The sequence below is a fragment of the Paramormyrops kingsleyae genome, chromosome 18, assembly GCF_048594095.1.
Source record: "Paramormyrops kingsleyae isolate MSU_618 chromosome 18, PKINGS_0.4, whole genome shotgun sequence".
NCBI lineage: Eukaryota > Metazoa > Chordata > Actinopteri > Osteoglossiformes > Mormyridae > Paramormyrops > Paramormyrops kingsleyae.
The window spans coordinates 6,765,231-6,788,405 of record NC_132814.1 but is presented as its reverse complement, the minus strand read 5'-3'; the positions used below and the strand labels follow the sequence as shown (position 1 = coordinate 6,788,405).

Sequence of the window (23,175 nt, the reverse complement as noted above, 5' to 3'; positions counted from 1 at the left end):
TGGGAGCCTCGCACCTACGCTGCTTGCCCCTAAAAATACCAACTGTGCGGTCTATTCTTCCATCAGGCGTTTAAGATGAAAAAAGGCGCGTAAAATATTATGCGCTTTTATATACGCGCATAAAATAATCTACCCCGGTGAAAATAATAACTATGTAACTATAAAATTTAAAACGACACGAAACATTATAAATAACATTAATTGTCTATATTAGCCAAATGATTAAAAGATAAATACTGAAGATTTAGAAATTTTTTAAATTTACCAACTTACCAGTTCTCGCTCATCAAACATGCTTTTTTCATTCCCCAAACACTCCATTGTTTCGGCAGACTTGGGATCCACTATTAAAATGTTCTGACTATTAGGTCTGACAAACTTACAATCACTCTTCCTGGAGTCAGCCGTCATATACACCTCGTAGTTGTGCATATTATGTAAAGTCCCTGTACCTCCGGCGTCTGAGTAAAGTGTTGGATAATACGGTATAACTGGCAGATTGGACTGATAAAAGATGCGTGATTGTCTCCATCTATAGATTTTCACGGATATAATCACGACTAAAGATAAAATAAAGAGGAAGGACACTACAGCCAGAGCCAGTACTAAATAAAAAGTCAGGTTGTCATTGTAATCCTTGTCGTGAGTATTGTCACTGAATTCCGAGAGTACTTCAGGGAAGCTGTCCGCCACCATCACATTAACGTTGACTGTAGCTGAGCGAGACGGCTGTCCGTTGTCCTCCACAATAACAGTAAGTCTTTGTTTCATGGCGTCTTTATCACTGACCGGGCGTATAGTTCTGATTTCCCCGTTTTGTGAGCCCACTTCAAACAGCGCCCTGTCTGTCGCTTTCTGCAGTTTATATGAGAGCCAGGCATTCTGTCCAGAGTCCACATCGACGGCCACCACTTTAGTGACAAGATAGCCCACATCAGCTGAACGAGGCACCATCTCAGCCACCAAGGAGCCACCAGCCTGTACTGGGTAGAGGATTTGAGGCGCGTTGTCGTTCTGGTCGTGGATGATAATGCGGACTGTAACATTTCCACTTAATGGAGGTGAGCCCGCGTCTTGAGCTCTCATTTTAACTTGAAATTCTTTAAGTTTCTCATAATCGAAAGAATGCACGGCGTGGATTACCCCGCTTTCGGCATTTACTGACACGAGAGAAGAGGCGGGCACACCGTTGACCTCCGAGTCCTCCAGCAGGTAGGAGACGCGCGCGTTCTGGCAGCAGTCGGCATCATTCGCTTTTACAGTGAAAATGGAAACACCGGGTGTGTTGTTTTCTACCAAACGAACATCATAGGATCGTTTTTCAAAAACTGGTTCATTGTCATTCACATCGGACACTCTAATATGTAATGTCTTTTTATTCGAGAGAGATGGATTACCGTGATCGAAAGCTTTGAATGTGATGTTATATTCTGCAATTGCCTCTCTGTTTAATTGTTCTTTAGTTTGCAAAACAAAATAATTTGTTATAAATGACTTTATTATAAAGGGGCTATTTTCACTAATCTCACATGTGACCTCACCATTTTCTCCGGAGTCTAAGTCTTTAATATTAATAACTGCAATAGTAGCTCCGGGTAAAGCGTCTTCAGAAACTGGATTAGTGAATGATGTTAACGTTATAACAGGAATGTTGTCATTCACGTCAATGATATCGATAATTACAGCACAAGAATCTGTAAAGCCGCCGTGATCTCTCGCTTCAACATTTATCTCATATATCTGATCCTTTTCAAAATCTATACTTCCTCTTACAAAAATGTCGCCCGATTTTTCGTCAATTTCGAACACACCGCTTTCTGTTTCAGACATAAGTCTAAAAGAGTATGTCACTTCACCATTAACGCCTTTATCTGAATCAGTTGCGCTTACAGTTGTCACTAACGTGTCTTTGGGTGAGTTTTCTGAAACACCAGTTCTGTAAAGCTTTTTGGTAAAAACCGGAGCGTTATCATTCGCATCCAATACCTTTACATTTATTTTCATCGCACCGGACCTCGGTGGGTGACCTCCGTCTATAGCAGTTAATGTTAGAGACAAGTCCTCCTGTTTCTCTCTGTCTACGGGGGATTGTAGCATCATTTCGATGTATTTAGTACCATCAGGACGGGTCTCCTGTTTTAATACGTAGTTATCAGTTGGTTTTAGACTGTAGCTCTGTATGGTATTAATACCGACATCGGGATCATAAGCGCTGTCCAGCAAAAACCGCGCACCGGGGAGCGCCGCCTCATTCATTTCAATATTCATCTCATCTTTAGGAAATGTTGGAGAATGGTCGTTTATATCTGTTATTTCTACAGTAGCCCTGTATAAGTGAATGGGATTTTCGAGAATAATTTCAATACTGAAACTGCACACTGTTGTTTTCTTACACAACACCTCCCTGTCTATTCTCTCATTGACCACCAGTATTCCTTTGTCTGTGTTCAGCTCCACGTACCGACTGCTGTCTCCGGCAACGATCCGAGCTCGACCGCTTTTCAGCCTTTTTACGTCGATTTCCAAATCCACAGCGATATTGCCGATAATGGAGCCTTTAACCATCTCTTCCGGAATAGAGTATCGTATTTGTCCATGAGCTACATGACAAAACCAAAGAAAAAATATCCAAAGTCGTATTTGTCCGTTATTATTACAGGGTATTTTCCTGAAGGCCATTTCCTCCGTCACTGCTTAATAATAGAAAAACAATCCTTTCATTAATAGACATCCATCTGACACTTTAATCACCATATGCAGCGGATCACAAATCCACCTGAAGCCTTTTCGGTTTTGATCCAATTTGATTGTAAATATATCCGACCAGGTCTGAGATTTTTTTTCTTCCTTGTTCCCGTCGTAATCTACCAGGATCGTTCGCACACTGCATGTGTGTCTGTGTGTGGGAAGCAGTACTGCAATAAGGGAGGCGCCACAAAAATTCAGCTCGTCGCAGCTCGCCTCCTTAACCAACAGCGGCCCTTACAGACTTGTGTGGGAAACGCTGCCGCGCGCTCCGCGAAACAGCAGCCTAGACTGACGTCTCGTGCTACCAAAGAATACTGTCCAACTTCCCAAAAACAGGAGGCTTATGTGCTCTTAATGGATTATACATCCGCTGCACAATGCTCTGGATTTAATTATATCGGTAGTTAAATTATATGGTCCCTGTATTTTTAGCATATTCACCTTTTGGCAGATTTGTCATATTTATATCTAACAAAATCATTGCCAGTGATAATAAAGTCAAGGTTTTAATGGCATTTTAGAGATAGACAACGTTCATCCTGTGTCTTTAAAGTCTATCTTATTTTTCCACTCTCAGTAAAGAAAAAAGTTCTTAAATCACGTATGATAAAAGTAAACAGCGCTTTAGTTTTAACAATGACGTGTATTGCACTGTCCCACCCTCATATTCAAATGATTGACTATTCAGAGGAACCCAGTGAAAATCTGGAAAACACAAAGCAGGACTGCGATTCTCAGCTCGAACCTCAGACGTCTGCGAGAGCAGCTTTACTCCCGGGGTACCGCCCACCCTGATGACGCTCAAGATTCTACCTCGTCTGTTGTCGCCGAGCACACAGCGTAACGCACGCCTACACTGTAATAGATAAGGAGTGCCAGGAGATTTCTTCAACCACTCCTTTGTATAATTATAGCAGCCAATTTTATTCTGCCTTAACAATATTTTACTTTTAAGTGTTTTCCTTGCCTTAGGAATTACATCCACGTATACATTTTTCAAGCCAGAATCTATAACTAAACACGTTGAAAGAACTCTTTTGTTACCTATCATTTACAGTTTCACACTACATTCAGCTTTTCAATATAATTCATGTGACTGGTGCAGTTAACAATCAGAAATAAATTATTCAAATGAAAATCACACACACACACACACTATATATATCTGGGGTCCTATTCTCCTATATATTTATATATACTGTATGTGTATATATTTATATATACTGTATGTGTATATATATATGTGTGTGTGTGTGTTTGTGTGTGTGTGTGTGTGTGTGTGTGTGTGTGTGTGTGTGTGAAAATAGGAGACAAATAACTAAAAGGTGTGAGACAAATAACAGAGCGTATGAAGTCCCCCCAAACTGGGTCTATCAGCCTATGAGGAAGACAGTTTAATAGACGATAATTTATTCAAGCAGAAAGTGTTTCTTAGATGCATGAATCCGCATTTGAGATCATTTGAAAAGAAAGATATATAATAAAGGATATACCCATCTTGCCATACTCACCAAAAAAGATTCATCCATAACGGTTTTTTCACTCGGTGCGCGCTTCATTGTCTCTGCAGAATTAGTATCTGCCATTAAAACATCCTGACTACATGGTTTGACAAACTTACAGCCACTCTTCCTGGAGTCAGTCGTCATATACACCTCGTAGTTGTGCATATGCTGTAAAGTCCCTGTACCTCCGGCGTCTGAGTAAAGTGTTGGATAATACGGTATAACTGGCAGATTGGACTGATAAAAGATGCGTGATTGTCTCCATCTATAGATTTTCACGGATATAATCACTACTAATGACAAAATGAAGAGGAAGGACACTACAGCCAGAGCCAGGACCAAATAAAAAGTAAGGTTGTCATTATAATCCTTGTCGTGAGTATTGTCACTGAATTCCGAGAGTACTTCAGGGAAGCTGTCCGCCACCATCACATTAACGTTGACTGTAGCTGAGCGAGACGGCTGTCCGTTGTCCTCCACAATAATAGTAAGTCTTTGTTTCATGGCGTCTTTATCACTGACCGGGCGTATAGTTCTGATTTCCCCGTTTTGTGAGCCCACGTCAAACAGCGCCCTGTCTGTCGCTTTCTGCAGTTTATATGAGAGCCAGGCATTCTGTCCAGAGTCCACATCGACGGCCACCACTTTAGTGACAAGATAGCCCACATCAGCTGAACGAGGCACCATCTCAGCCACCAAGGAGCCACCAGCCTGTACTGGGTAGAGGATCTGAGGCGCGTTGTCGTTCTGGTCCTGGATGATAATGCGGACTGTAGCATTTCCGCTTAATGGAGGTGAGCCCGCATCCTGGGCTCTCACTTTAACTTGAAATTCTCTAAGTTTCTCATAATCGAAAGAATGCACGGCGTGGATTACCCCGCTTTCGGCATTTACTGACACGAGAGAAGAGGCGGGCACACCGTTGACCTCCGAGTCCTCCAGCAGGTAGGAGACGCGCGCGTTCTGGCAGCAGTCGGCATCATTCGCTTTTACAGTGAAAATAGAAACACCGGGTGTGTTGTTTTCTATCAAACGAATATCATAGGATAGTTTTTCAAAAACTGGTTCATTGTCATTCACATCGGATACTCTAATATGTAAAGTCTTGTTACTTGAGAGAGGAGGTGAGCCTTCATCTGTAGCTGTTATTGTAATATTATACTCCGAGTCTGTTTCTCTATTTAGCATTTTTGTTGTTTGTACGGTAAAGTAATTCCTTGTGGACCATGTAATGACAAAAGGCGAATCTTGAGATATAATGCAATTCACCTGACCATTTTCTCCTGAGTCAATGTCTTTAATATTAATAACTGCGATAGTAGTTCCGGGTAAAGCGTCTTCGGAAACTGGATTAGTGAATGATGTTAACGTTACAATAGGAATGTTATCATTCACATCAGTGATATCAGTTATAACACCACAAGAATCTGTAAAACCGCCGTGATCTCTTGCTTCAACATTCAGCTCGTATCTTTTTTCTTTTTCAAAATCAATATTTCTTCTTACATAAATGTCGCCCGATTTTTCGTCAATTTCAAACACTCCGCTTTCTGTTTCAGACATATGTCTGAAGGAATATGTCACTTCACCATTAACGCCTTTATCCGAATCAGTTGCAGTAACTGTTGTCACTAGTGTCCCATTGGGTGAGTTCTCTAGGACAGTGGCTCTGTAGAGCTTCTTGGTAAAAACTGGAGCGTTATCATTCACATCCAAAACCTTTACATTTATTTTCATCACGCCGGACATTGGTGGGTGACCTCCGTCTATAGCAGTCAATGTTAGAGACAAATCCTCCTGTTTCTCTCTGTCTACGGGGGACTGTAGCATCATCTCAATATATTTACTTCCATCAGGACGGGTCTCCTGTTTTAATACGAAGTTATCAGTCGGTTTCAGACTGTAGCTCTGTATGGTATTAATACCGACATCGGGATCATAAGCGCTGTCCAGCATAAACCGCGCACCGGGCAACGCCGATTCACTAATCTCAATATTTATTTCTTCATTTGGGAATTTTGGCGCATGATCATTCACATCCATTATTTCTATTGTTATTTCAATTAATTGAATTGGATTTTCAAGAATAATTTCAACATTGAAGCTGCACAAATTTGTTTTCTTACACAGCGTCTCCCTGTCTATTCTCTCATTGACCACCAGTATTCCTTTGTCTGTGTTCAGCTCCACGTACCGACTGCTGTCTCCGGCAACGATCCGAGCTCGGCCGCTTTTCAGCCTTTTAACGTCAATCCCCAAATCCGCAGCGACATTGCCGATGACGGAGCCTTTCACCATCTCCTCCGGAATAGAGTATCGCATTTGTCCATGAGATACATGACAAAACCAAAGGTAAATTATCCAGAATCGTACTTGCCCGTTTTCAGTGCTGGTTATTTTCCTGATACCCATTTCTCCGTCTCAGTCTTCGTATTAAAATTCCAAGGACTTTTTATAAAATGTGAAAATCCCTCCTGCCAAATCAGCCTTCCGATAAGAAAGCAGTAACAATGAGGATGTTAAATCCCTTTTCCGAATAGAGATCCGCGATATACGATCACTGAGCTCTTTCCTCCACCCTTTTTGTGATGAAATGGCCCGGTACTGTACACATACTGCGCCTGGATCTCAGAGAGCCGCAGTAATAAGGGAGTCAGATGGATCCCGCCGCAGCTCGTCACCTTATAGCCAACAGCGGCCCTTACAGTCCTGCGAGGGAAACGCCGCCACGTTCTCTGTTCGCAACATTTTCTATCCTGTAGTCTCTGGCTGCGACAAAATACAATCCAGGTAGTAAAATGAATTTGCTTTTCATCAAATACAAGCCAGTTACTTTTATCAGTTACCAGTTACTTCTTGCTTTATTCACAAAGGAATTAGAAATGATTCTCTACATCATTACAAGCTTGTGCTCAGATTTGTTCCCAGTCCTTACTGCAGGAACAGCTTTGGGGATTGATGGATGGCTGTTTTCTTAAGGTAATTTTTTTCTTTTTTGCGAGATTTTTCAGTAAGATCAGCCTCACAAAAACGTTAATATAGCAAGTTAAAATCTAGGTACAATAATGATGTTGACTTTTTATGTTCTGTTGTTACTTAAAGCACAACCATTGTGCTGTGAGAAACATCACATTGTAACCACATCAGTACTCTGTGATTCATAACAATTAGCATATATTATTATGTAATGACAAGAAGACATGAAAGCACACATGCCCAGTCATACATTCATACACAATGGGTAGGTTCAGTAAACCTTCAGTGGTATGTATAATTTGCGGTATGTTGCTTGTATTCTCTAATATTCCCTTGTTATGTATCAATGTCATGCATCTTACAACCACTAATTCACTGCTTCCTTTCTGTACTGGGCCTGGAAATCACAGTGACTCAGGAAAGAAGCACAAACTCTGTATGTATGAAGCAGGGGCAACATTCAGCAGCACAACCCAAAACGTATGTAGGAACAGTGATACCAACTGAGTCACCCGGCCTCCCTAATGTTACTGAAGGTTTTGTTTTGTTTCTCGTTACTCAGGACATGTGGGGTAACTTACACTATAACAGAAACTGGATAATTTCTACAACATCACATTTCTTTCTTGTCATTAGCTTATTTTGTCTGAACTCAAAAGGTTATACACTTTATTTTCTTTTGAATATTTTTACTTTCCATGTCAGTTGAACCCTCTTAATATACTGTAATACCAGAAGTATGTGGACATCTCTATCCATCCATCCATTTTCTGTAACTGCATGTCCTATGAAGGGTCACAGTGGGTCTGGAGCCTATGGGTGTAAGGCAGGAAACAACCCAAGATGGGGGGGCCGACCCATCGCAGGACACATTCACACACCATTCACTCACAGACCACTCAATCACACACCACTTACTCACACACTACTCACTCACACATCATTCACTCACAAACCAGCACTCACAACACCATTCACTCACTCACACTTCATTCACTCACACAGACACACACACTATTCACTCAGACAGGCACACCTATAGGCATTTTGACACTGTGCACATCTCTTGTTATTAGGTAAACTGGTAAATTAAGCCACAACCATGGCTGACACTGGTGTATAATTAAGCAAAGAGCCGCAACCTCCCCATCAACAAACACTGGCAAAAGAATGTGTGGTTGTACAGAAGAGATAAGTGACTGTTAACATGGTACCACCATAAGATGCCGTCGTTCCAACTAATCAGTGCACTGAATTAATGCCCCACAGACTGAGCCAGGTAAACTACAAGTGTCGTGATTGCAAAGTAGAAACATCCTGGAGTTCAGTTCTTAAGTGGTAGGGCACACAAGCGCACAGAAAGGGACCTGATCACCCAGCAGCAATCACAATCCTGATTGGTAACAAGACCCCCCAGCAATGAAGAGCCTTGCAAGCGGAGTACAGAGGCTCTGTATTAATACCCATGGGTTTAGAGTGAAACATTGGAAAAACTGGAGTCCACATGTCTTCTGAAAGCTTCTGTACGTTGTTTAGATACAAAACTCATCTGACAAGACAACTTGAGGAGGTCACTTATTATCTATAATTTTTAAATAATGTTTGGCTTTTCAACATAGCTTGATTTATAAAATCCAATTATATGTGCAAGATGAAATTCAAATAATCTAGAATGCAACATAAATTTATTTACGAATGCTGCAAAGGAAAGGACGAGTGTGCTAAAGTTTGTGGAAACAATGTGTAAGACATTAAACCAGAATGACAGCTAACCAGAGGAGAGTGAGGAACTGGGACACAACTACAACAAAAATTACAGCCTTGCACCTACGCTGCTTGCCCCTAAAAATACCAACTGTGCGGTCAATTCTTCCATCAGGCGTTTAAGATGAAAAAAGGCGCGTAAAATATTATGCGCTTTTATATACGCGCATAAAATAATCTACCCCGGTGAAAATAATAACTATGTAACTATAAAATTTAAAACGACACGAATAATTATAAATAACATTAATTGTCTATATAAGCCAAATGATTAAAAGATAAATACTGAAGATTTAGAAATTTTTTAAATTTATCAACTTACCAGTTCTCGCTCATCAAACATGCTTTTTTCATTCCCCAAACACTCCATTGTTTCGGCAGACTTGGGATCCACTATTAAAATGTTCTGACTATTAGGTCTGACAAACTTACAATCACTCTTCCTGGAGTCAGCCGTCATATACACCTCGTAGTTGTGCATATTATGTAAAGTCCCTGTACCTCCGGCGTCTGAGTAAAGTGTTGGATAATACGGTATAACTGGCAGATTGGACTGATAAAAGATGCGTGATTGTCTCCATCTATAGATTTTCACGGATATAATCACGACTAAAGATAAAATAAAGAGGAAGGACACTACAGTCAGAGCCAGAACTAAATAAAAAGTCAGGTTGTCATTGTAATCCTTGTCGTTAGTATTGTCACTGAATTCCGAGAGTACTTCAGGGAAGCTGTCCGCCACCATCACATTAACGTTGACTGTAGCTGAGCGAGACGGCTGTCCGTTGTCCTCCACAATGACAGTAAGCCTTTGTTTCATGGCGTCTTTGTCACTGACCGGGCGTATAGTTCTGATTTCCCCGTTTTGTGAGCCCACTTCAAACAGCGCCCTGTCTGTCGCTTTCTGCAATTTATATGAGAGCCAGGCATTCTGTCCAGAGTCCACATCGACGGCCACCACTTTAGTGACAAGATAGCCCACATCAGCTGAACGAGGCACCATCTCAGCCACCAAGGAGCCACCAGTCTGTACTGGGTAGAGGATCTGAGGGGCGTTGTCGTTCTGGTCCTGGATGATAATGCGGACTGTAGCATTTCCACTTAATGGAGGTGAGCCCGCATCCTGGGCTCTCACTTTAACTTGAAATTCTCTAAGTTTCTCATAATCGAAAGAATGCACGGCGTGGATTACCCCGCTTTCGGCGTTTACTGACACGAGGTAAGAGGCGGGCACACCGTTGACCTCCGAGTCCTCCAGCAGGTAGGAGACGCGCGCGTTCTGGCAGCAGTCGGCATCATTGGCTTTTACAGTGAAAATGGAAACACCGGGTGTGTTGTTTTCTAGCAAACGAATATCATATGATTGTTGTTCAAATGCTGGTGCATTATCGTTCACATCGGACACTCTAATATGTAAAGTCTTACTACTTGATTGAGGAGGTGATCCTTCATCTGTAGCTGTTATTGTAACGTTATACTCCGAGTCTATTTCTCTATTTAGCACTTTTACTGTCTGAACGGTAAAATAATTCCTTGTAGACCATTTAATGATAAATGGCGAATCTTCAGCTATAAAACAATTCACCTGACCACTTTCTCCCGAGTCTAAATCTTTAACATTTATAACTGCAATACTAGTTCCGAGTGAAGCGTCTTCAGAAACTGGATTAGTGAATGATGTTAACGTTATAATGGGAATGTTATCATTCACATCAGTGATATCAATAATAACAGCACAAGAATCTGTGAAGGCACCATGATCTCTTGCTTCAACATTTAGCTCGTATCGCTTATCTTTTTCAAAATCTATACTTCCTCTTACAAAAATGTCGCCCGATTTTTCGTCAATTTCGAACACTCCTCTATCTGTTTCAGTCATATGTCTAAAGGAATATGTCACTTCACCATTAACGCCTTTATCCAAATCACTTGCACTAACTGTTGTCACAAGTGTCCCCTTGATTGAGTTTTCTAAGACTGTGGCTCTGTAGAGCTTCTTGGTAAAAACTGGAGCGTTATCATTCACGTCCAAAACCTTTACATTTATTTTCATTACGCCGGACATTGGTGGGTGACCTCCGTCTACAGCAGTTACGGTTAGAATTAAGTCCTCCTGTTTCTCCCTGTCTACGAGGGATTGAAGGATCATCTCAATGTATATAGTACCATCAGGACGAGATTCCTGTTTCAATGCAAAGTTATCAGTCGGTTTCAGACTGTAGCTCTGTATGGTATTAATACCGACATCGGGATCATAAGCGCTGTCCAGCATAAATCGCGCACCGGTCAGCGCCGATTCACTAATCTCAAAATTTATTTCTTCATTTGGGAATTTTGGAGCATGATCATTCACATCTGTAATTTCTATTGTGGTTTCAATTAATTGAATTGGATTTTCAAGAATAATTTCAACATTGAAGCTGCACAAATTTGTTTTCTTACACAGCGTCTCCCTGTCTATTCTCTCATTGACCACCAGTATTCCTTTGTCTGTGTTCAGCTCCACGTACCGACTGCTGTCTCCGGCAACGATCCGAGCTCGGCCGCTTTTCAGCCTTTTAACGTCAATCCCCAAATCCGCAGCGATATTGCCGATGACGGAGCCTTTCACCATCTCCTCCGGAATAGAGTATCGCATTTGTCCATGGGTTACATAAGAAAACCAAAGGAAAATTATCCAGAATCGTATTTTCCCGTTTCCAGTGCTGATTATTTTTCTGATACCCATTTCTCCGTCTCAGTCTTCGTATTAAAATCCCAAGGACATTTTATAAAACGTGAAAAACTATCCTGTCAAATCAGCTCTCCGAAAATAATGCAGAAACCAAGGCGATGTTAAAATCCCTTTTCCGAATAGAGATCCGCGATATACGATCACTGAGCTCTTTCCTCCACCCTTTTCTGATGAAACGGCCCGGTACTGTACACAAACTGCGCCCGGATCTCAGAGAGCCGCAGTAATAAGGGAGTCAGACGGATCCCGCCGCAGCTCGTCACCTTGTAGCCAACAGCGGCCCTTACAGTCCTGCGAGGGAAACGCTGCCACGTTCTCTGTTCGCAACATTTTCTATCCTGTAGTCTCTGGCTGCGACAAAATACAATCAAGGTAATAAAATGAATTTTCTATTCATCGAATATAAGTCAGTTACTTTGCTGAATTGCAAATTAGTTTTTGCTTTATACAAGGGCGTAACTTTGGCTGGAACATTTGGGGGGTTGAGGTCTCCACCCATTATGGGGGAAACATGATTATTGGGAAGGTTATATTAGCTGGTTTTGATTTATTGTGGGGGCTACAACCACCCCATCCCCCCATAATTTACGCCCATGGCTTTATCGATAAAAAAACTAGAAATGATACAATTCTTCCTTTGAAACATGAGGTAAGATATTCCCCCCAGTACTTCCCGTGTTGAACTATGGGGATGGATCGCTGTCTTTTTCTTTAACAATTCATAGACTATAATTGTACATTATAAACCATTAGTCAAAGCATATTCTTGTTTTTGGGATAGGTATTGGGTAGGATCTAGGAAAAATTTCTTTTTTGCAAGGTTTTTCAACACGATCTGCCTCTCAAAATTTTTTATATAGCATGTTCAAGAAAAAGAATTATGTTGACTTACAATGTTTTGTTGTAACTTAATAAAAAACAACCATACTGCTATCAGAAACATTACATTTTAACCACATCAGTACTCTGTGACTCATAATAATTAGCAAAAATTATAATTATGTAATGACAGGAAGACATGAAAGCATGCATGCTGAGTCATACATTTATACTTCAGTGGTATGTATAATTTGCAGTACTTTGGTTGTATTCTATAATATTTCATTATATATCAATAACATCTGTCTTACAACGACTAATTCACTGCTTCCTTTCTGTACTGGGCCTGGAAATCACAGTGACTCAGGAAAGAAGCACAAACTCTGTATGTATGAAGCAGGGGCAACATTCAGCAGCACAACCCAAAAAATATGTAGGAACAGTGATACCAACTGAGTCACCCGGCCTCCATAATGTTACTGAAGGTTTTGTTTTGTGTCTCATTACACAGGACATGTGGGATAACTTACACTATAACAGAAACTGGACAATTTCTACAACATAACATTTCTTTCTTGTCAGTAGCTTATTTTTTTAAACGTCTATATTTTCTTTTAAATGTTTATAATTTCCATGTCATTTGAGCCCTCCTAATATACTGTACTGCCAGACGTTTGTGGACATTTCTAGTTATTAAATAAATTGGCTTATTAAGCCATAACCGTGGCAGACAGCAGTATATAATTAAGCAAACAGCCCCACCCTCTCTATCAACAAACACTGGCAACAAAATTTGTGGTTGTACAGAAGAGATAAGTGACAAATCAGTGCACCGAATTAATGCCCCACAGACTGAGCCAGGTAAACTACAAGTGTCGTGACTGCAAAGTAGAAACATCCTGGAGTTCAGTTCTTAAGTGGTAGGGCACACAAGCGCACAGAAAGGGACCTGATCACCCAGCAGCAATCCCAAACCTGATTGGTAACAAGACCCCCCAGCAATGGGAAGCCTTCCCAGTGGTGTTTACAGGCTAATAGAGAAACAAAAGGCTGACGAGCTCTAAAATAATACCAATGGGTTTGGAATGAGAGTTTGGAAAAACTGGAGTCCACATGTCTTTCATCTTATTCTGTAGGCTATTTAGACGCAAAACTCATTTCACAGGTTACTTATTATCTATAATTTTTAATTTGAAAATTAATATGTGATTATTCTACATAGTTTTCTTCATAAAATCCAATGTTATGTCCAAGATAAAATAATTAATCAGTAATACAACGGACATTTATTTACTAATGCTGGAAAGGAAAGGACGAGTGCACTCAACTTTGTGGAAACAATGTGTAAGACCTCAAACCAGAATGACAGCTAATCAGAGGAGAGTGAGAAACTGGGACAGAACTACAACAAAAATTACAATGGGTGCCTCGCACCTACGCTGCTTGCCCATAAAAATACCAACTGTGGGGTCTATTTTTCCAACAGGCGCTTAAGGTGAAATAAAGGCGCGTAAACATTTTGCGGTTTTATATACGCGCATATACACTCACCTAAAGGATTATTAGGAACACCTGTTCAATTTCTCGTTAATGCAATTATCTAATCAACCAATCACATGGCAGTTGCTTCAATGCATTTAGGGGTGTGGTCCTGGTCAAGACAATCTCCTGAACTCCAAACTGAATGTCAGAATGGGAAAGAAAGGTGATTTAAGCAATTTTGAGCGTGGCATGGTTGTTGGTGCCAGACGGGCCGGTCTGAGTATTTCACAATCTGCTCAGTTACTGGGATTTTCACGCACAACCATTTCTAGGGTTTACAAAGAATGGTGTGCAAAGGGAAAAACATCCAGTATGCGGCAGTCCTGTGGGCGAAAATGCCTTGTTGATGCTAGAGGTCAGAGGAGAATGGTCCGACTGATTCAAGCTGATAGAAGATCAACTTTGGCTGAAATAACCACGTGTTACAACCGAGGTATGCAGCAAAGCATTTGTGAAGCCACAACACGCACAACCTTGAGGCGGATGGGCTACAACAGCAGAAGACCCCACTGGGTACCACTCATCTCCACTACAAATAGGAAAAAGAGGCTACAATTTGCACGAGCTCACCAAAATTGGACAGTTGAAGACTGGAAAAATGTTGCCTGGTCTGATGAGTCTCGATTTCTGTTGAAACATTCAAATGGATGTCAGAATTTGGCGTAAACAGAATGAGAACATGGATCCATCATGCCTTGTTACCACTGTGCAGGCTGCTGCTGGTGGTGTAATGGTGTGGGGGATGTTTTCTTGGCACACTTTAGGCCCCTTAGTGCCAATTGGGCATCGTTTAAATGCCACGGCCTACCTGAGCATTGTTTCTGACCATGTCCATCCCTTTATGACCACCATGTACCCATCCTCTGATGGCTACTTCCAGCAGGATAATGCACCATGTCACAAAGCTCGAATCATTTCAAATTGGTTTCTTGAACATGACAATGAGTTCACTGTACTACAATGGCCCCAACAGTCACCAGATCTCAACCCAATAGAGCATCTTCGGGATGTGGTGGAACGGGAGCTTCGTGCCCTGGATGTGCATCCCACAAATCTCCATCAACTGCAAGATGCTATCCTATCAATATGGGCCAACATTTCTAAAGAATGCTTTCAGCACCTTGTTGAATCAATGCCACATAGAATTAAGGCAGTTCTGAAGGCAAAAGGGGGTCAAACACCATATTAGTATGGTGTTCCTAATAATCCTTTAGGTGAGTGTAGAAGAATCTACAACGGTGAAAATAATAACTATGTAACTATAAAATCTGAAACGACACGAAACATTATAAATAACATTAATTGCCGAAATAAGCTAAATGATTAAAAGATAAATACTGAATATTTAGAAATTATTCAAATTTATCAACTTACCAGATCTCGCTCATCAAACATGCTTTTTTCATTACCCATAAACTCCATTGTTTCGGCAGGCTTGGGATCCACTATTAAAACGCTCTGACTGCTCGGTCTGACGAACTTACAATCACTCTTCCTGGAGTCAGTCGTCATATACACCTCGTAGTTGTGCATATTATGTAAAGTTCCTGTACCTCCGGCGTCTGAGTAAAGTGTTGGATAATACGGTATAACTGGGAGATTGGACTGATAAAAGATGCGTGATTGTCTCCATCTATAGATTTTCACGGATATAATCACTACTAAAGATAAAATGAAGAGGAAGGACACTACAGCCAGAGCCAGAACTAAATAAAAAGTCAGGTTGTCATTGTAATCCTTGTCGTGAGTATTGTCACTGAATTCCGAGAGTACTTCAGGGAAGCTGTCCGCCACCATCACATTAACGTTGACTGTAGCTGAGCGAGACGGCTGTCCGTTGTCCTCCACAATAACAGTAAGTCTTTGTTTCATGGCGTCTTTATCACTGACCGGGCGTATAGTTCTGATTTCCCCGTTTTGTGAGCCCACTTCAAACAGCGCCCTGTCTGTCGCTTTCTGCAGTTTATATGAGAGCCAGGCATTCTGTCCAGAGTCCACATCGACGGCCACCACTTTAGTGACAAGATAGCCCACATCAGCTGAACGAGGCACCATCTCAGCCACCGAGGAGCCACCAGTCTGTACTGGGTAGAGGATCTGAGGCGCGTTGTCGTTCTGGTCTTGGATGATAATGCGAACTGTAGCATTTCCGCTTAATGGAGGTGAGCCCGCGTCTTGAGCTCTGACTTTAACTTGAAATTCTCTAAGTTTCTCATAATCGAAAGAATGCACGGCGTGGATTACCCCGCTTTCAGCATTTACTGACAAGAGAGAAGAGGCGGGCACACCGTTGACCTCCGAGTCCTCCAGCAGGTAGGAGACGCGCGCGTTCTGGCAGCAGTCGGCATCATTCGCTTTTACAGTGAAAATGGAAACACCGGGTGTGTTGTTCTCCGTTAAATAAACAGAATAAGACCGGTGTTCAAATACTGGAGCATTATCATTGACATCGGATACTCTGATATGTAACATCTTGTTACTAAAGAGAGAGGGTAAGCCTTGATCCGAAGCTTTAATTGTAATGTTATATTCTGCATTTGTTTCTCGGTTCAAATATTCCTCAGTGTGTAATACAAAATAATTTGTTAAAGATGATTTTATTGCAAACGGACTATGTTCGCTAATCAAACATGTGACCTCTCCATTTTCTCCCGAGTCCAAGTCTTTAACGTTAATAACTGCAACAGTAGTTCCAGGTAAAGCATCTTCAGAAACTGGATTAGTGAATGATGTCAGCGTTATAATGGGGATGTTATCATTCATGTCAATTATTTCAATAATAAGTTCACATGAATCTGTAAAACCACCGTGATCTCTAGCTTCAATGTTTATCTCGTATTTCTGCATAGTTTCAAAATCTACACTTCCACTAACAAATATCTCTCCGGATTTTTCATTTATTTCAAATACGTCACTGTATTTGTCTGTGATATGTCTGAAGGCGTATGTGACTTCACTATTAATGCCTTTATCAGAATCAGTTGCACTTACTTTTGTCACAAACGTTCCTTTGGAAGAGTTTTCTGGGACTTCAGCTCTGTAGTGTTTTTTTGTAAAAACCGGAGCGTTATCATTCACGTCCAAAACCTTTACATGTATTTTCATCGCACCGGACCTCGGTGGGTGACCTCCGTCAATAGCAGTTAAAGTTAAAGACAAGTCCTCCTGTTTCTCTCTGTCTACGGGGGACTGTAGCATCATCTCAATGTAAATCGTTCCATCTGGACGGGTTACCTGTTTCAATACAAAATTATCAGTCGGATTTAGGCTGTAGCTCTGTATGGTATTAATACCGACATCGGGATCATAAGCGCTGTCCAGTAAAAACCGCGCATCGGGCTGCGCCGATTCACTAATCTCAATATTTATTTCATCTTTTGGAAATGCTGGGGCATGGTCATTAATATCCATTATTTCTATAGTAATCCTGTACAATTCAATTGGAATTTCGAGAATAATTTCAGAATTAAAACTACATGGAGATCTTTTATTACAAACCGTCTCCCTGTCTATTCTCTCATTGACCACCAGTATTCCTTTGTCTGTGTTCAGCTCCACGTACCGACTGCTGTCTCCGGCAACGATCCGAGCTCGGCCGCTTTTCAGCCTTTTAACGTCAATCCCCAAATCCGCAGCGATATTGCCGATGACGGAGCCTTTCACCATCTCCTCCGGAATAGAGTATCGCATTTGTCCATGGGTTACATAAGAAAACCAAAGGAAAATTATCCAGAATCGTACTTGCCCGTTTTCAGTGCTCGTTATTTTCCCGATACCCATTTCTCCGTTTCAGTTTTCGTATTAAAATCCCAAGGACGTCTTATAAAATATGAAAAATCATTCTGCCAAATCAGCCCTCTGATTACATAGCAATAACCATGCAGATGTTAAATCCTTTTTCCGAATAGAGACCCGCGATATACGATCACTGAGCTCTTTCCTCCACCCTTTTCTGATGAAATGGCCCGGTACTGTACACAAACTGCGCCTGGATCTCAGAGAGCCGCAGTAATAAGGGAGTCAGATGGATCCCGCCGCAGCTCGTCACCTTGTAGCCAACAGCGGCCCTTACAGTCCTGCGAGGGAAACGCTGCCACGTTCTCTGTTCGCAACACTTTCTATCCTGTAGTCTCTGGCTGTGACAACATACAATCCAGGTACTAAATTTCATGAACTTGCTATTCATTGAATATAGGCCAGTTACTTTGCTGAATTGCCTATTACTTTTTGCTTCATTGATAAAGAAACTAGAAATGATACAATACTTCCTTTGAAGCATGAGGTAAGATTTTTTTCCCAGTCCATCCTGTGTTCAACTATGGGGATGGATCACTGTGTTTCCTCTTACTTTTTATAGACTAGAATTGTACATGCTGAACTATTTGTCAAAGTGTATTCTTGTTTTTGGTATGGGTATAGTGTAGGATCTAGGTATTTTTTTCTTTTCAGCAAGCTTTTCAACAAGACCTGCCTTGTGAAAATATTAATACAGCATGTTCAAAAAAAATTTAGTTGACCTATAATGTTTTGTTGTAACTTAATAGAACACAACCATAGTGCTATCAGAAACATTACATTTCAACCAATCATAATAATTAGCAAGAATTATAATTCTTTAGTGACAGGAAGACATAAAAGCATGCATGCTAAGGTCATACATTTCTACATAACAAGCATGTTCAGTGAACCTTCGATGGTGCATTGAGAGGCGAGCAGAGGATGTGATATTTGACTACTGATGAGTTGCATCTGGAAAGTGGTGGAGGGATGTCTTGTTAAAAAGGGGGCTGGGACAGATAGAGGGGGACCGGGTTGATTCGCGAGGGGGGGGCACTGGTGTGTGTTTGGAGAGAAACCATGCCGTCTATCCGTGGCTGATCTGCTTTGGGGAGCGCAGTGTGCCCGTCGCTGATGTTAGGTCGGCCGCGGGTGAAGACAGCGAGGCACGTACATGGTAGGGGGTAAGTTAGTCTTGTGCTGTCTATAGGGAGACGCGGAGCGTATCAGGCACTGAGAGCTGTGACTGTGTGGCGGTACCACGGCACAGAACTCCTACTGTCACGGGAGAAGAACGGGGAGGCTGGTATTGCCTCTGTCTCATGTGTCTGGACCTCCCCAGCTAAAATATAAGAAGGAGGTGGCAGCGGTACCAGTGGACCTGTTTAACTGTAGCGCCCTTTACCTACTTCTGGGTACGCAAAACATATTACAGTATCTATACATTATCCCCATTATATATTTTCTTTTAAATGTTTTTATTTTCCATCTCTTTTGAGGTCTCCTAATATACTGTAATACCAGGAGTTTGTGGACATCTCTAGTTATTAGAAAAGTCGGCTAATTAAGCCACAACCATGGCTGACGCAGGTGTGAAATTAAGCAAACAACCGAGACCAAACACTGGCAGCAGGATGTGAGGTTGTACAGAACAGATCAGTGACTTTATACTTCACAGAAACATAAGACAAACAAATCCCACAAATCAGTTTACTAAATTTAGTAAATGGATGCACTGAGCGCAGTGAGCGTTCTGGAATCTACGAGTAAGACATAATACCAAAATGACAGCTAATCAGACAAAATAGTCTGCAGGAACTGGAAAACAACAACAAAAATAATATTAACTGTGGGGTCAATTTTGCCATCCGGCGCGTGAGTTAAAAAATGTAAACAAACAGTATAAAATGTTAGAACTATATGAATATAAAATGATGCAACACAAGAAACATTATTAATGATATTAGGCCTTTTTCACGGTATTAGGAAAATGGCGGCAAATACGTAGTGACGATTCAAAAGTAGACTTCTAACTTACCAAATCCGTCTCATCAAAAATGCTTTTTTCATTCCTTGTGCACTTCATTGTTTCGGCAGACTTGGGATCCATTATTAAAATGTTCTGACTACTAGGTCTGACAAACTTACAGTCACTCTTCCTGGAGTCAGTCGTCATATACACCTCGTAGTTGTGCATATGCTGTAAAGTCCCTGTACCTCCGGCGTCTGAGTAAAGTGTTGGATAATACGGTATAACTGGCAGATTGGACTGATAAAAGATGCGTGATTGTCTCCATCTATAGATTTTGACAGATATAATAACTACTAAAGATAAAATGAAGAGGAAAGACACTACAGCCAAAGCCAGAACTAAATAAAAAGTCAGGTTGTCATTGTAATCCTTATCGTGAGTATTGTCACTGAATTCCGAGAGTACTTCAGGGAAGCTGTCCGCCACCATCACATTAACGTTGACTGTAGCTGAGCGAGACGGCTGTCCGTTGTCCTCCACAATAACAGTAAGTCTTTGTTTCATGGCGTCTTTATCACTGACCGGGCGTATAGTTCTGATTTCCCCGTTTTGTGAGCCCACTTCAAACAGCGCCCTGTCTGTCGCTTTCTGCAGTTTATATGAGAGCCAGGCATTCTGTCCAGAGTCCACATCGACGGCCACCACTTTAGTGACAAGATAGCCCACATCAGCTGAACGAGGCACCATCTCAGCCACTGAGGAGCCACCAGTCTGTACTGGGTAGAGGATCTGAGGCGCGTTGTCGTTCTGGTCCTGGATGATAATGCGAACTGTAGCATTTCCACTTAATGGAGGTGAGCCCGCGTCTTGAGCTCTCACTTTAACTTGAAACTCTTTAAGTTTCTCATAATCGAAACAGTGAATAGCGTGAATAACCCCGCTTTCGGCATTTACTGACACGAGAGAAGAGGCGGGCACACCGTTGACCTCCGAGTCCTCCAGCAGGTAGGAGACGCGCGCGTTCTGGCAGCAGTCGGCATCATTCGCTTTTACAGTGAAAATGGAAACACCGGGTGTGTTGTTCTCCGTTAAGTAAACACAGTAAGACCGTTGTTCAAATAGTGGTGCATTATCATTAACATCAGATACTCTGATATGTAACATCTTGTTACTAAAGAGAGAGTTTGAGCCGTGGTCCGTAGCTTTAATTGTAATGTTATATTCTGCATTTGTTTCACGGTTCAAATATTCCTCAGTTTGTAATACAAAATAATTTGTTAAAGATGATTTTATTACAAACGGGCTATTTTCGCTGATCACACATGTGACTTCGCCATTTTCTCCCGAGTCCATGTCTTTAACGTTAATAACTGCAACAGTAGTTCCGGGTAAAGCGTCTTCAGAAACTGGATTAGTGAATGATGTTAACGTTATAATAGGAATATTATCGTTCACGTCGATTATATCAATAATAAGTTCACACGAATCTGTAAAACCACCGTGATCTCTAGCTTCGACGTTTATTTTATATTTCTGCATACTTTCAAAATCTACACTTCCACGAACAAAAATCTCTCCGGATTTTTCATTTATTTCAAATACGTCACTGTGTTTGTCTGTGATATGTCTGAAGGCGTAGGTGACTTCACTATTAATGCCTTTATCAGAATCAGTTGCACTTACTTTTGTCACAAACGTCCCTTTGGAAGAGTTTTCTGGAACTTCGGCTTTGTAATGTTTTTTTGTAAAAACTGGAGCGTTATCATTTGCATCCAGAACCTTTACATTTATTTTCATCGCACCGGACCTCGGTGGGTGACCTCCGTCTACAGCAGTCAATGTTAGAGACAAGTCCTCCTGTTTCTCTCTGTCTACGGGGGATTGTAACATCATCTCTATGTATATCGTACCATCAGGCTGGGTAGCCTGTTTCAACACAAAATTATCAGTCGGATTTAGACTGTAGCTCTGTATAGTATTAATACCGACATCGGGATCATAAGCGCTGTCCAGCAAAAACCGCGCACCGGGCAGCGCCGTCTCACTAATCTCTATACTTATTTCATCTTTTGGAAATGCTGGAGAATGATCATTAATATCCATTATTTCTATAATAATCCTATATAATTCGATTGGATTTTCGAGAATAATTTCAGTATTGAAACTACATGGAGACCTTTGATTACAAACCATCTCCCTGTCTATTCTCTCATTGACCACCAGTATTCCTTTGTCTGTGTTCAGCTCCACGTACCGACTGCTGTCTCCGGCAACGATCCGAGCTCGGCCGCTTTTCAGCCTTTTATCGTCAATCCCCAAATCCGCAGCGACGTTGCCGATGACGGAGCCTTTCACCATCTCCTCCGGAATAGAGTATCGCATTTGTCCTTGAGCAACATATAAAAACGAAAGGATAATAATCCAGAGTGATAATTGCCTCTTAGTATTGTCGGATTTTTCTCTGAATGCCATCTTCTCCTTCACGTTTTGCTATTAAAATCACACAAATGTTTTATATTTCGAGGAAAACCATCCAGCGAAAACAACACTATGAACAAAATAGTATTTTTATAACATATTATTTCCCAGCCGACTCCCTAGATTTCCATTCACTTCTGAGCCGTCTCCTCCACTCTGTTTCTCCTGAAATCCACTGGCATAATGCAGACACTGCGTATAGCTGTGTATGTAACGTGCAGTAATAAGGGAGGCGCTCCTGAAATGTATCCCAGCGCAGTTCGCCTGCTTAAACAACAGCGGCCCTTACAGTCCTGCGCGAGAAACGCCGGCTCGCGCTTCCCGGCTCGACATTAACTGTCCTGTGGGCTCATGTGAAAACGTAATAGAGTCCAACATCTGAAGCAATTATTTAAAAAAATAAAAAATAAATCAGACATTATAACTCATTACGTTTATAGTAACGTGTATGTTATGATAAATAGTTAGTCTACATCCTTTAAAAAAACTTTCAATCTTTTTTTAAGTACTGATAATCCATAATATCCGAAATAGGCCTATGATAAAATAGTTAACTTCCTAAAGCCAATAATCGCACCTTAAAATCGAAATCTAATGCGCTCTTATAAATTCATTGTATTCAACACTAACATCGCATGACATTTTACAGTTTGTAGCCTGTGGATGAGTAAAGTTCTGCATGACAATGTTCTTATTCCTTTGTTTTGTGCGATTTAAAATCCATTTAATATATTCGTTTATTCCCTAAGACTACATTACTTTTTTCCTCTTATCTCCTCGCGATCCATGTTAAACAGATAAAACATCTAATTGGACCACTGAACAACAGCCAGCTCGTTATTACTTTGCGGGAAATACTT

General features: G+C 41.2%; 2 protein-coding genes across 37 annotated transcripts in view; both read right to left on the bottom strand.

The window, feature by feature from the left end:
• Positions 1-23,175, bottom strand: part of LOC111836071 (protocadherin gamma-A11-like) — a 187,780-nt gene that overhangs the window by 56,736 nt on the left and 107,869 nt on the right. For 2 of the 36 annotated variants that reach the window (XM_072701942.1, XM_072701962.1), the window contains exon 1: positions 274-2,893. The exons of 27 other annotated variants lie outside the window; for them this stretch is intronic. In XM_072701942.1, coding sequence (XP_072558043.1) covers positions 274-2,679 — 2,406 coding nt within the window. In that variant the 5' untranslated portion in view covers positions 2,680-2,893. Of the gene's footprint in view, positions 1-273; positions 2,894-4,259; positions 6,875-15,462; positions 18,158-19,903; positions 22,588-23,175 lie in introns of those variants that run through there. 7 more of the 36 variants (XM_072701968.1, XM_072701951.1, XM_072701966.1 and 4 more) reach the window with 7 other exon arrangements.
• LOC140579689 (protocadherin gamma-A11-like) lies at positions 9,307-11,935 on the bottom strand. The gene has a single exon (XM_072702370.1). It carries the CDS (start codon positions 11,719-11,721, stop codon positions 9,307-9,309), a length of 2,415 nt encoding a protein of 804 aa, XP_072558471.1. The 5' UTR covers positions 11,722-11,935.